Consider the following 15,167-nt stretch of genomic DNA (forward strand, 5'->3'; position numbering starts at 1 on the left):
TAAAAACAACTTTTTTATGTTTTAAACATATAAGATTTTAAGCATCTAATTTAGAAAACAACTGCTATAAAGTTGGCATAAAATTCCACAAAACAAATACTTTGGGAAGGGAGGCACATGAATTATATAATCTGAAGTCCACAGTGCATAACAGGTGGAATTTTTTTTCATTTTTATTCCAATTTGGATTTCTTTTGGGAAGGACATTTATAATTTATATAATAGCTGATTATCCTATTATCAATGCCAAAGGGAATAGGTCTAACACAGGAAGATACAGATGTGTTATATCTTCTTTGTTAGAATGAAAGCTTACATATTTATTTTTCACATGATGTCCCATCATATGAAATCTGTTCAGTTTATTAGAATATAAACTCTATGAAGGCAGGAATTTTTTTTTTTTTTTTCAGCCAAGCGTCTTGCTATGTCACCTAGCTTGGAGTGCAGTGGCGTGATCTCGGCTCACTGCAACCTCTGTCTCGCAGGTTCAAGCGATTCTCATGTCTCAGCCTCCCAAGTACCTGGGATTACAGGCATGCAGCACCATGCCCAGGTAATTTTTGTATTTTTTGTAGAGACAGGGTTTTACCCTCTGACCTCAAGTTATCCACCTGCCTCAGTTTCTCAAAGTTCTGGGATTACAGGTGTGAGCCGCCATGCCTGGCCAGGAATGAATATATATATATATATTTTACCGCTCTGTTTCCAGTGCCTAGAATAGAACCTGGCACATGGTACACATCATACATGAGAAAGAAATGTGTACACCTGATTCACCTGGAAAGGCCTTAAAGTGGGTATTAAATATGTCTCTACATATATTTTTTAATGTAAGATTAACTTAGGAGTGACATAATAGGAGAGAAATATGCCAATGATTTTATTATACAATAATGCAATGATTTATTATGCAAATTATGAACAGCAAGAAAAACAAATTAATAAGTGACCATTAACAAGGTAAAGATTAATTTTGGAATTCTAGTTTAAAAGTGGTATTTTTCAGGTAGAGATCTCCCATATATTTTTGAAAATGTACCTTCTATATAGTTTATTCTAAGAAAATGTGCATTGAAATACTTAAACTTCGTTTTGCCAAATGCAGAGTGGATAACAATGAAAGCAGGTTTGCTTTCAGACACTGGACTGAGAATGTCCATCTCGCAGGCAGCACACTAACCCCAGCCTCTTACCTTCAGTGCTTAGGTCTGGCTTATTCCAGGTGGGTAAAGAGAAGCGGCCGGACTTCCTGCGAGGACTGGTGTTCACCTTTCTCCAGGCACCACTCTCTCCTTTCTTCTTGCTACAACTGTTATAACTGGAAACTATGGATAAAGGGAAACTTCCTCCTTTGAAATCAGCTCTATGCTGTTCTAGCTCTGAAACAACACGAATCACAGCAGGGATAATGCAGTTTCATTGACTAAAGCAAAATACATTTCCATTTCTCAAAGATACGAACTCTTCAAAATCATGCACTTGTTTAATATCTAAGCTGGGGCTTTGTGAACCAGCACAAACTTTACTTAGAGGTCTAGAATTCAAGCATTAACCAGTAATTAAATTCACAGTTTTGGAACACTGCTGTAAAATGTATATTTTTCTAATTACAAAGAGAAGATAGCCAGCTCTCTAAAAATAACTTTTAAAAGATATTTTATAAGGGTGTGAATTTCCTCTCCTCTCTGCAGAAACCCACATACCTGCTCTAGGGAGGGGACAGCCATGCAGTACAGCTTTGTTCAGCAAGATGCTGAGAGCAGCTTTGACCACAGCCTGCTGTCCTTGGCTAGGGTGTCTTTTAGCAGTTGTCTGCCCAAAGCCAGGTTGTCTTTTCACAGAAGCTCTTGACAATATTGCTTCTTGAACTCTGGGTGTGATGACGCCATTCCACAGCTTAGACATCCATCTAGCAAGACAGGGGCCAATTCATTCCTTAGGAGCAGGCTTCTTGATAATTATACACAATTCTATGAAAGGACAGTTTGAAGACTATGGGGAAAAAACGTTAAGTGTTTCTATACATATGCTACCTTTCCCAGGTAGTTTTCAACGAAGTGAAATTATCCAATACAAAAGTAAATCTGCCTCAAAAATACAATGTATTTCAAATGAAACTGATTGTTTACATGTATCTCTCAGTGTAGAATCAATGCTCGAGTGCTGAGTGAATGAATGCATGAACCAATATGTGGAAAAACAGGTAAATTTAAAGACTGAAGAAATCTGGAAGAAAGATGTCCTAACAGTCCATGTCTAAATAGCTTCAATTTCTTTGTTACATCTCCTTAATAAGGTACACATATATCGTATTTTAATATTTCTGAAATTGGGATACTTTTTTTTGAAACAGAGTCTCGCTCTGTCATCCAGGCTGGAGTGCTGAGGTATAATCTCTGCTTATTGCAACGTCTGCCTTTTGGGTTCAAGAGATTCTTGTGCCTCAGCCTTCCAAGTCGGTGGGATTACAGGTGTGTGCCAACATCCCTGGCTAATTTTTGTACTTTTAGTAGAGATGGAGTTTCACCATGTCGGCCAGGCTGGTCTCGAACTCTTGACCTCAAGTGATCTGCCCTCCTTGGCTTCCCAAAGTGCTGGGATTAACAGGCGTAAACCACTACACCCAGCCTGGGATACCACTTAACAATCACTGGCAAATTAAATCTACCTGTCCTAAGGCAAGGGATCACTGTTGCACCTGGGTGGATTCAGTTCTATAGAGAGATGGGGATCAAACAGCTATGGCCTCAGGTGGACTGTTTGCATGAATAGCCATAAGCAGTGGGACTTCAGCCCAAATTTACAGCACTCAATGCCAATTAAAATTCTTTCAAAAAAAAAAGATTACGCTTTGTTGCAGTGTTTAAAAACAGTTACATGATTAAAGGCTATAGAAACAAAACCACATCACCCAGGTTAGGAATGTTCTCAAAGCTATTGGACATTGCATATAACTTTCAAGAATTGTCAAACACTATGACCCAGGTATTAAGCATCCATCTGTTTTAAGTTTCTCTCTTAATATCTAGTGCTGTGTAATTAGGGGAAAAATAAATGTATGATAGGGAACACAGACAAAATTCTGGTATTCTATAGCATGAATCAAAATTCCTAAAAGTGCTAAAGGTATAAATATGATAAGCTGTGGTTTGAAAAAAAATCAATTCCTTAACTTAGCCATTGGTAGACAAGTCCCTGCGGCATTTCTGCACATCTGGTGTCAGGTTTTGTTTTGGACCATCTTTTCAGTCTTGGAAGACAGAGATAAATGTTTCCTTCAAGAGCAGAGGGCAGAATTGTTTCCTGATCAGGATAATAAAATAACGTCTTCTTCCAGGGCCAAGGATGAACAGAGTTGCAGCATCCCTCAGAAGCCTTGGAGGGATGGGAAGGGGGTCTCCACCGCTGTGAGGCAAAATCCAGCATCCACATGGGCTATTATGTATCACCCTGTGGGACTTCAGGGGTAAAGGGAACCTACATAAAAGTGAAGCTCAGGCTGCCTGCTGTGCTGTGGGTGATGAAGTCCTGTGTCCCTAACTTAGCATCCTGAACTATGGCAAGCTAACTTGGTAGCTTGCAAATAAGGTAAAAATCTTGGAAGCTCCGCAGTTCTTGACAAAGACTATACTCCATATAGGAGAGGTCAAGATTGGTTCCTAAGAATCCTGAGACTCTGGATATAAAAAATACTTTAATTTAATTGAGAGAATAATGAAGAAAGTGGTAATTATATCAACAACTGTATTTATTTTGTAGCAAAATTCTAAACATATATTTAATATGGGACTTCTTCTTTTCCCGCCAATTAGTTGTTATAAAAATGGTGGTTTGTCTTACAATAAAGAAGATATACATATATTTTATAGAGACAGGGACTTGCTGTGTCACCCAGGCTGGAGTTCAGTGGCTTAATCAAAGCTCACTGCAGCCTTGACCTCCTGGGCTCAACTGATCCTGCTGCGTTAGCTTCCCCACTCAAGTAGCTAGGACTACAGGTAGTACATGCCACTATGCCTGGCCCCCTTTTTTTGTTTTTTAATAGAGCTGGGGTCTCACTAAGTTGCCTGGGCTGATCTTTAACTCCTGGCCCCAGGTGATCGTCCCCTCACAACTTCCCAAAGTGATACCCAGCTGAGAAGATATTATTTCTATCTCCTGCTTTCCAAAATAGACTTCTGCCCATGACACCAGAAACTGCATTATCAAATGTGATTGCTGGTCACAGAAGCATTATTAAGCTGGATGGTGCCAATTTTTTCGCCTTTCATTTTTCTCTTGATTTTCTATTTCATTAACCTTATTGTACATATGTCTGTTCTCATAAGCTGCTTCAAAGGAAAGCATGGTAAGTACTGAATATATGTCTCAATAAAGGGAGAGGCTTTTCAATTCATTAAAAGAAGACAGGTTTTTGGAGGGTGTGCATACAATAACTGATGAAACTTCTTATGTGGGACCTCACTCAGGAGACTCTGCATAGCAAGCTGAACATGACTTGGATGAGAGTTTTCTAATGGCGGAAAGACTGCCACCTAGCTCTTAGCAAAAATGCAGCTGCCTTAGGAAGCACGCAGTAGACAAGCTGTGGCCCTCCTCTGAAAGAGCAGAGATCACTGGCACTCCATGTCAACGACAGGAGGTGGCACAAGGCAGCTTGGACAGTATTCTCACTCTCAAACATCCTGAATTGGCCATGTCTCTATCATAAGGAGGAAAACAAGGAAAAATGACACTTACTTCACTGTCACTTGGGCATGTCCAGGGACTACAGGACAAGACAGGAAATACTTTGGTCCAAGAAGTGCTTCAGGTGTGCCCAAGCGGGCCAGGCAGGAGTTAAGCTGACGCCAGACAGACAGAGCCCAGTCGACAATCTTGCACACAGGATCGCAGGGTGGAGGCATCTGACCTCTGAACTAGAGAGGCAGGGAGGTGGAACACAGGCGCTTGGTTTAGAACATTTTGTCTTTAGAAGCCCAAAATTAAAAATATAATACTTTAAATCAAAACTGAAAACTAGCTGAATCTTATTTAACTTTACTTGGGTTAGCTGAGGAAGGGATAATAACACATACTACTGGTTGTGCAAATGTGTTAGTGTGATCAGCATTTTTTCTCCTTTAACTCTCACTAGGAGCCTGAGTTAGGCATTTTTACCCCATTTTGTGTATCAGACTCTGAGCCAGGAAGAAAAAACAACTTGCCCAAAGTCCCACAGCTAAAAGTGACAAAGCCAGGGCTACAGTCTATTTATATTTTCTATTAAGGTATAATTGACAAAAATTATACATATTTGTGGTGTATATCATGATGTTTTGATGTATGTATATACTGTGAAATTATAAAATTAGGCTAATTAATATATCCATCCCTTCACATACTTATTTTTTATGGTGAGAACGATCTACTCTCAGCAATCTGCAAGTATATATTAACCATATAGGGCTTATCTTTAAAAGAGAAATAGGATATAGCATATAGCTGAAATAATAAAGGAGTCATTTATCACATTTAAAATGAATTCAGTAATCACTATTAAGCTAAAGAACTTCCTCTTCATCCTCAGGCTTACCATTTCTGAAGCTCTCTGTTTAAGCTTCACTTCCTTGGTCAGCCAGGGCTGAAAGAACAGGCTTAGCTTTGTGGGCAGCTGATAGAGGAAGAGGAGTCTCTCCAGCTGCCTCGTCAAGACCACATGTGCAGGAAGGGAGGAGGGCAGAGCTCTCATTATAACTGGTCCCCAGGAAAACATGACTTTTTTCTGGGAAGATTGAATTATTCTCTTAATGACTGTCTAATAAACTCCTTCTAAAGATCAGACTGTTAGACATTGTAACAGAATTACATTTCACAGTTCCTAAAGGCAGATTGTAATCTGCCTTTCCTAAGGACCTGAACAAACAGGTGGGTACCCCTTCTCGCCAAAGGACGGATGTTGTTTATATAAAATTTCTCATTTTGCAAGGTGGCTGTATTACGGGAAAAGTGGTCATTATTGGAGAGTACATTAAAAACTGGTGTTTCATTAAAGGAACTAGCCGATAAATAGACTTTCCAGTAACTACATGTTTTTATTTCCTTCCCTAGAGATATCTTCCTTCAGTGTTAATGGATAATTTTGCCTAGAGGTGTGTAAGCCTACTATGTATTCTATGCCTATTTGTTACTGCTGCTAAGAAGGAAAATAAGTTAGTGTACTCATGAAATACAGAGGAAACAAAAGAAAAGATGTGAAAAGCTAATGAAGAGCAAATAATCAGTCCTGGTGCATTTTGATGGAGCTAAGGCAGCCACCCACCAGGTACTGCAATTGCCTTCCATTATTTTTCTTTTGAATTTTACCAACTGGAAAAATGAGGAAACTGGGCCAGGCCCTTTATCCTTCAGACACCTTCCAGACCGGCAGTCTTGAAGTACAGACTGACACGAGCTGCTACGGCAATTCGAAAGAACAACTGACTAAATACAGCATGATCAGGAAAGGCAAATAGATGAGGTGGGACTTCAGCCGGGGTCTCTCACAGGATGTCCAGGACACATGATTGGTGAGGGGAGGCGGAAAGCGTGTCCCAAATATAGAAGAGGGAAGAAACTGTGGAGGAGCGGTCAAAATGGATGCTGATGTTTGCAAATAACAAAAGGGATGAATAAACGGCAGGCTTCTACAAGTAAACAATCTATGTCACTGTTATTGATTCAAGGTGCTGGACCTGATCCGCCACCTCGCATGTCCCCTGAATGACTATACAACCATGCAGTTGTCCTTGAGTTTTCCCACACACCAACCTCCTCTTCCCTATGCCTGAGATGTGTTCCAAGTGCTGCTCCTTCTGCCTACACCCCCTGCCTCCCTATTCTCAGCAAACTCTTCTTCCTTTAGATAACAAATTAGAGTAACCTACAAATCCTTTAATGTGACCACAGAGAGGCCTCCACCCCCCATTCCTAAAATAAGTACTCCTCCCCACTTCTGCCAGAATTTCTATAGTGGTATGTTACCTATTTCTTTCACAGCACGTATTAGCCACCTGTTAAATTAGCATGATTTTAGTGTTGTACCCATAAAGTCAAACAGAATCAGATGTGGGAACACAGAGTTTAATCTGATGTCATTTATCAGACTTGTGGCCCTGCCACTCAGGAAGAGACAAGGCTTCAATAGTTGAATCCAGTCCAATGCTGAAATAGCATGGATAAGGGTTACAGATTCAAATTGAAGCTGAGGATTGGGTAATGTGTAAACTGAATCTACCCTACTTGGAAGGCATGGACTTAGACCCTTGTATACAGTGACTATTAGTGAGACTCTACTGTTTTTTTTCTCCTGTTATTGAGAAAAGTCTAAGGTCAGATCGTAAGTCCTCAACAAGCCTGGTCGACACACAGACTTGGCCAGCCAAGAAAATAACCCTAAATTTTCATTGAAAAAGAACCCAGGTTTCTTGAGATGGCAAAAAATGGGGGGTGAGGTATGGGGGTATGGAGTATATTTTTATCTTCATTAATATTCAGAATTAAATATAATCAAACATTATTTTTTGGGTTAGGATGAGAGAATCATATATTGGGTCTTTTTAAATACTTGAAATGTTTACAGGAATTTCATATATTAGAAAAACTTCATGTCTAGTTTAAAATGGTAACAGTTATTGATTTAGGGTTGTGATTTTAAGAAAGAAGGGGTAAGAGAATTTTATTAAGTGTATGTAAATGGTACAAGAATTAAGAGAACATTTGAGCCACTGGATTTACTAATTTTCTGGTTTTCTAAGAATTAAGTACTTGGGAAGATTTGTCAGACAGCAGAAGTTCTTAAAAAGAGAAATAAAATGTATTAAAGTTTTAAAGACCAATCTATGTAAAGAAATGTAATTAAGTTATGAGTCCCTTCAAAGATGATTGTTAAATTTTGCTCAATTTATACATAGAAAGATAAAGCTTATACAATTAACTTAAAAGCTTGAGGGAAAGCCGGGTATTTGGATGTACAACTATAATATACTGAATACATTTTTTTAAATAGCACTTGAATAATATCTCCTGAATAAAAACTGTCCTCTAAGTCCCAATTTCCACAAAGATAGTTTCTTTTTTGAGGCCTGTCTTTCCATGAGAACACTAGCTCTCTGAGGGTGGGGAGGACCCCCATCTCGTCCAACAGTCCCCAGGCTGGGACAAATATTTACAGAATAACCAGCTACCACTGTTCTGATGCATGTATCACACTGTGTTTTGATGATCAGTTTCCACGGCTAGACATCCTTTCAACCTTAGTACTGCATTTTCCTTAGTGTGCCACAAAGTGAGGACTTATAAAATGGTGTGATTGACCAACGACAAGAACAGGCTGAGTAGTTCTAAGTCTGGATGACTGATAACAAAAAAGGAAGTCGGGGACTGGGGGAAAGCCCAGTTAGGTCCAGGGACAGGACGTGTTGAGTTTGTTATGTGGGCAGTGTCAGATGCACTGCGTTATACAGATCTGTAGCCGATTACATGAAACTAACACAAAATAAAGGGGTACGTAGACAAAGGTGAAACCTGGATGAATTTTTAAACATGAATTCTGGAAAGAACATTATTTACATGTATGTATATATAGTACCTCACTAGGTCTTACAAATAAATGTTCAAAAGTTTTTTGACTTAATGACATTAAATATTTCATATTCTGGGTAAGTGATAAGATGTTGTACCTGAATTTTAGTATGTTCACCTGGTATTAATGGTAACGAAAAATAATTTTATTTTTCTAAAAGTAAGGTCTCAGCTAAAATGCTAATGTCACCAAAATGTACAGAGCTCTTTCAGCATAAAGACATTTTTTCCAAAATTTAAAATGTGCCCATTTTAAATAATACCACATAACACACATGACCTAAAGGAATCAATTCTTTTTATAATTATTTTTTATAAAAACCAAATCCCTTTTTTGGTGGTATAGAGGGTTCCCACAAAAATAAATATTTATTTACTATTAGGAGAAATATCCCTTGATTAAAAGTCAGGCATAGAAACTAACTTTGTATTTTCTAAGAAAGAAGAGTCTGGCTGGGTGTGGTGGATCATGAGGTCAGGAGATGGAGACCACCCTGGCCATCACCATTATGGTGAAACATGGTCTTTACTAAAAATACAAAATTAGCCAGGTGTGGTGACGCCTGCCTGTAGTTCCAGCTACTTGAGAGGCTGAGGCAGGAGAATTGCTTGAACCCGGGAGGCAGAAGTTGCAATGAGCTGAGACCTTTCCACTGCACTCCAGCCTGGCAACAGAGCAAGACTCCATTTCAAAAAAAAAAAAAAAGAAGATTCACATAAATCTTTGCTTTTTCAAGTAATGATAATATTAAGACGGGGGACAATTGGGAATGTTGGTATATCTTACATGAAGGAAATAATTTGGCCAAGGAAACCCAAAAAAGCTGATTCTGTGATACCAGCAGCTCTATTAAATTGATATCATGTTATCTGAGGCTTTGGGATCTGTTACAATTTTCCTTCTCTTCAAAAGAGTAACGATCATTATATAATTCTTTCATAGTTTTCAATGACAATTCTCAGATCATGTATTTTACAATTAATGATAGTTTAACATTTTCTACTAAAAATGGTATAATTATTTTTTATTTAATACTAGTAGAAAGCCTAGTATTGTCCTGAAAGTCAGATTTTCTTGTGTCTCTTCAAGGAACTGGAAGAAGAAATTGTGATCAATTGCCAGTGTGCTTTAAGTACCCACAAAGATTAGGTTCTGTGACGTTACAAGATTTCTGATGTTTCACAGGAGTCATTCATTCCCTTGTACACACACCCCAGGGAATGTTTTATTAACCTACTTGAAGTGCTTCTTGGTGAAGGACAGGCACTTCCCTTTCTTCCTGTTCTATTCTCGGCAGCACACCCTACTCTCAAATATAATGGAAAAGAAAGTGAACCTGAAGCTTGGAACTTTCCTTTCAAAATAAGTTAATTTTTATCAGAGACCTAGGGGGAGGGAGGTACCTTTTACCTGAAATAGGATCAATCCTACATAATAAAACTGATATCTTTTCTGCTTATTTATGTGAATTATCTTATGAGATTTAAATATTGACAGTGATAAAGTTAATGCACGCATCAGTAATTTGAAAAGCTAAGACCTATGACTGTCTTTACCTCACCATTCTTCCTTCTTGTTGAGATCATACAGTGGCTGGGTTTTGGCCAAAAACATATTTATGGCCAGGTCACTGATTTAAATACAACATGAGGCAGAATTCTCTAATTAAATTGGAGATTTCATATATTAATTCTAACAACCAGTGGCAGGGACTGTTCAATGAATTCCCAAAAGCCATTCTCACCCAACACTTCTCCCCCGCCTATCTCCCCCGTCCCAGCGCACATGCGTGCACACACTCTAACGCAACAGACACAGAAATCTGTTGAAGCCCTTGGTGGAGAGCTTCAGTCTTGCAAAAGCAGGCCTGGCCATGCTCTGAGATGAAACCAGTTTTGGTTAATGAAACATTAAAGAGAAGTCTTATGTTTCTGGAAAAGTGCTTTCCTCCCTGATAAAGAGACTGAGGAAGCCAAAGCTCTTTATCCTTTGCTGCAGCCTGCTTTCTGCCTGTGAATGTGTTTTCATAAGGGCATGGTGTCTGCAGCCTAGTAGGTACCCTGCAGTCTTGAGGGGAAGGTCAACAGACTCCCCTGTACCTGGGGGCTGAGGTTGAACACCTACCACAAGACGTCTGGTTACATGACGGAGAAAATCCTCTTTCTGGGAAGCAGCTAGCAGTTGGGGTGTTCTGTTATTAGCAGCTTAAAATACTGCAATAATGCAAGGACAAGACGGCTCTCCAAATGCGGCCCCTTGTGCAGAATTAAATGAGAAAATCTTACTAAATCAAGCTCTATTATTTCTAATCTACCTTGATGCTCAGTTACTGGCCTAATTTTAAAATATTAAATAATGATGTGTTAGATTTGGTCAGCTCTCAATTATTTTTATCATTTGGGAGAATAACAGAACACTTATTTTGTTATTTTGTGAAAGTCACCAGAAGTTACTATTACTCTTGAAAATGTGTCACAAGATATAGAATTCAACTTTTTCATGTGGCCTTTTAATTTTACCATAGCATAGTGTAACAGTCCTGTTTTAAAATGTGCCCACAGTGCTGTATGTTTTGAAGGCTCCGAGAAAGCAGTAACTTTTCCTTAAGAAGAGTGATTAATTTTCTAATCAAGCCTTCCACAGCATTTAGAACTTGGTGAGATTCCTTGAGAACAGTTGATAACAACAGTAAAGCCAATTTGCTTTTTCTTGTACTTAATGTAGTGCAGAAATTTGTTGTTGTTGTTTTCGTTTTTGAGACGGAGTCTCGCTCTGTCTCCAGGCTGGAGTGCAGTGGTGCAATCTCAACTCACTGCAACCTCCACCTCCCAGGTTCAAGCAATTCTCCTGCCTCAACCTCCCAAGTAGCTGGGACTGCAGGCACACACCACCATGCCCAGATAATTTTTTTTTTTTTTTTTTGAGACGGAGTTTCACTCATGTTACCCAGGCTAGAGTGCAATGGCGCGATCTCGGCTCACCGCAACCTCCGCCTCCTGGGTTCAGGCAATTCTCCTGCCTCAGCCTCCTGAGTAGCTGGCATTACAGGCACGCACCACCATGCCCAGCTAATTTTTTGTATTTTTAGTAGAGACGGGGTTTCACCATGTTGACCAGGATGGTCTCGATCTCTTGACCTCGTGATCCACCCGCCTCGGCCTCCCAAAGTGCTGGGATTACAGGCTTGATCCACTGCGCCCAGCCCCAGATAATTTTTTAATTTTTAGTAGAGAAGGGGTTTCACCATCTTGACCAGGATGGTCTCCATCTCTTAACCTCGTGATCCACCTGCCTTAGCCTCCCAAAGTGCTGGGATTATAGGCGTGTGCCACTGTGCCCAGCCACAGTGCAGAAATTGTTATGGGTTTCACGTTATGTTATTTAGCCCTTCAATATCAAAATATTTTACTTGGTCAAGGCTGCATATTTAGTAAGTAGTGGAACTCAAGTCCAACTCTCCTGACAACTAAAACCCCTGCTCTCCTGGCAATAGGCTGTAGTTGCTGTTTGTTACCTTATTCACAACTTTCCTTCGTAAGAACCTCTGCAGCAGTCCTTGCATGGGCTCACCATCCCACCGCAGCTGCACCCAGCGGAAATGCTGTTGCACCAGCAAGTCAGAGCCCTGGAGACGGGCCTTGGCGATGGTTCCCATCAGAAAGCAGTTCTCATGAAAGTAATAACACTCAGACATTCCATTTCCTGAAACACACCAAAAGCAATGGCCCATCCTCAGTGAGTTATATTATGGGACAAATTCAAATTCAAATAACTAAAAGAACATGAAGTATAACTGCTATTCTGGGAAACAGAAATATCAGAATATTATGGAAGCTTGCTTCTCAGCATGCTCCCTGTATTAGCGTTACCTTTTTGGAAAGTGCAGGGACTTTCAGTGCTGCGATTTTCAAGAGGTGCCAGAAAGTCCCTCAATAACTCAGACAATGAAGATTTTTCCAAATTCTCTAAAACGATGATGATTTTCTTCTTAACAGGAGATTGTTTCACTGGGATCAGACAAGCTGTAATAAAAAAGGAAATTCACTGATTCAAGCTTTTGACAAAAATTTATCCAAATTGGCAAAAATCAAAAAGTCTGCATTTATAAAGCATTGGCAAAGATGTGGTATAAGGAGAAGTTCTTAAATTGCTGGGAGAGTGAACAACACTGGAAAGCTGTTTGGAATTATTTGATATATTTGAATACATTCACAATGATGCAACATGTCTTGTTCTGCGACAGGTCTCAAATGGAATCAACCCAGTGGCCATCAACAATAGAATGAATAAATACATAAATAAGAGTATGTTCACACAACGAATAGAAAGCGAAAAAATGACAACTTTTACAACATGGAAGACTCACAAACAAGATATTAAGAAGCAAATCGGGAAAGATTATATAAATGTGATTTCATCATGTAAAATTGAAAACAGGTAACACTAAATCTATGATTTAGGGATTCATACACAGGGAGTAAAACTATAAAGAAACGCTAAGAAATGATTATCATGAAAGATAAAAGTAGTGCTTATTTCCAAAGGGAAGGGTTTGTGATAAAGGGTACAGACCAAACAGTCACATTCTGGGAGCTGAGAATATTCTATTTCTTGGCCTAGTCAGTGGTTAAATGGTTATTTAAAATTATTCATTAACCTGTAAACATTAGTAGTATGTATTTTAGCAGATCTATTTCACAATACAAAAGGTTAAAAGCCCTTAAATTACCTTTAAATTCTGCATATGTAAAATGTTCATAAAATTATATAGACAGGGCTAGGTGTGTGGCTCATGCTGGTAATCCCAGCACTTTGGGAGGCCAAGGTGGGCCGATCACTTGAGCCAAGATGTTCAAGACCAGCCCAGGAACATGGTGAAACTTTGCCTCTACAAAAAGTTTGCCAGACATAGTGGCGTGTGCCTGTATTCCCAGCTACTTGGGAGACTGAGATGAGAGGATCACTTGAGCCCAGGAGGTTGAGGCTACAGTGAGCTGTGATCGTGCCACTGCACTGCAGCCTGTGCAGCAGAGCAAGACCCTGTCTCAGAAAGAAATGTAGACAGGACCTCAGAGAGATAAGTAGGTCCCTCTCTCCATTTTGCAGATCTCGGAGAGGTTGAAGTAATTTGACTGTAGTCTCAGAAACAATGGTAAGGGAGGAGTGAAATCCAGGACTTCTGAGTCATATTTTCATATTCCTTCCACTCAGGATGGGAAGGGCTGACTTCATGTCAACCCGAAATGAAAGTTGGAAAGTAAATGAAAAATTATTATTATATATAGGACATGAATAAGTCAGGGCACAAAACACACTTAAAACAGTCCCTGGCATCTACTAAGCAAAAACTATTAATATTTTAGTTAAAATGTATTATATATGGTACTTCCTATATACCAATCAATTAAAAAATAAAAACACTTTATTTCTTGAAGATTCCAAGATGCCACCATTTTAGCCAAATTAACCTTGAAAAGAGACCAGTTTAAACTACTTGAGAGTAACATTACCGAATAGTCAACTTTTTATAAATACTCAAGATTGTCTATTCTCAATTCCTTGTTACTATAGACACAATGCATTTTCATTTTCAAAAGAACTCCTTGAACATTGTAAATGGATCTCCTCTCAGGCAGAAATGGCTTTTCTGAATGCTATGAAAATTTAAAAACTAGACGGCTAGAAACAAGCACAGCCACCTCTCAATCTAGTTGTACTTGTGGAGGGCCGTTAACACCAGTGTCTAGTGAGTGTCAGATCCTTTTCAACACGGCTATTCAGTAAAGAATGCTAAAATTCTGTGTGTTTGTTTGGGTTCAAATGTTATTTCAGAAACAGATGTATTGTGGAAATATGAGAAATCCATAGCTAAAATGACAATGGAAAACTAACAAACCCTTTTAATTCAGTGATTTTAAAAAAACACAGGATTGATGGTTGATATATCTGGTTTTCTGTAACTGAGGACTGAAGGTCTCTAGTTTTTCCCGGATTTAAGTGCATCGCCAGTTTAAGTGGCTCTGAAGCTGCTGCAGCCAGCCAGAATGTATCTGAAGGAAGGAATATTTCCTTGCATTTCAACAAATGCTTATCCAATGCTTCTTTGCTACAGGTACTGTATGCAGAATGCTATGGCATGCCAGAAGTGACTCATTCTAACTGGGGGTGTGTAGCATTTTAAACTAAGTTTAAGAAATGGCACTGGCTGAAGAATGGAGGCTGGGCAGGACTCAATTCTGGAAGGAAATGGGGCATCACATCAAGGTCAGAATAATTACAAAAGTGGCATGATGGTGAGCTCAAAGCTGATCCATATGGAAAGCTGGAGCAGGTCTGGGAACTTGGGGTGGAACCGCAGGAGTAGCATGGGATCCAGCAGTCACAGCTGTGGGCAGTGGCAGAAGGCAGGATGCGTCTTCATCCTGGGCTGCATGAACATTGGATCCATACACAGAGATTCTCAGCGATTCTGATTTCATTGCTCCGTGCTGGGCCTGGGGCATTGGCATTTCATAAAAGCACCCCAGTGACTGGAATGTGCAACCAGGGGTGAGACATGCTG

General features: G+C 39.5%; 1 protein-coding gene across 7 annotated transcripts in view; it reads right to left on the minus strand.

The window, feature by feature from the left end:
* The window catches only part of CTTNBP2 (cortactin binding protein 2), a 161,132-nt gene that overhangs the window by 12,960 nt on the left and 133,005 nt on the right, over positions 1–15,167 (minus strand). For all 7 annotated transcript variants that reach the window (XR_001827145.2, XR_005201339.1, XM_037740809.1 and 4 more), the window contains 5 exons: positions 12,475–12,627; positions 12,120–12,307; positions 4,744–4,922; positions 1,707–1,912; positions 1,197–1,382 (listed from right to left, as the gene is read on the minus strand). Coding sequence is in view for 5 of the 7 variants with exons in the window: in XM_037740809.1 (XP_037596737.1) it covers positions 1,197–1,382; positions 1,707–1,912; positions 4,744–4,922; positions 12,120–12,307; positions 12,475–12,627 (912 nt within the window). In the remaining 2 variants the exon portion in view is untranslated. The remainder of the gene's footprint in view (positions 1–1,196; positions 1,383–1,706; positions 1,913–4,743; positions 4,923–12,119; positions 12,308–12,474; positions 12,628–15,167) is intronic.

This window comes from Cebus imitator, unplaced genomic scaffold (genome assembly GCF_001604975.1).
Source record: "Cebus imitator isolate Cc_AM_T3 unplaced genomic scaffold, Cebus_imitator-1.0 Scaffold90, whole genome shotgun sequence".
Lineage (NCBI taxonomy): Eukaryota > Metazoa > Chordata > Mammalia > Primates > Cebidae > Cebus > Cebus imitator.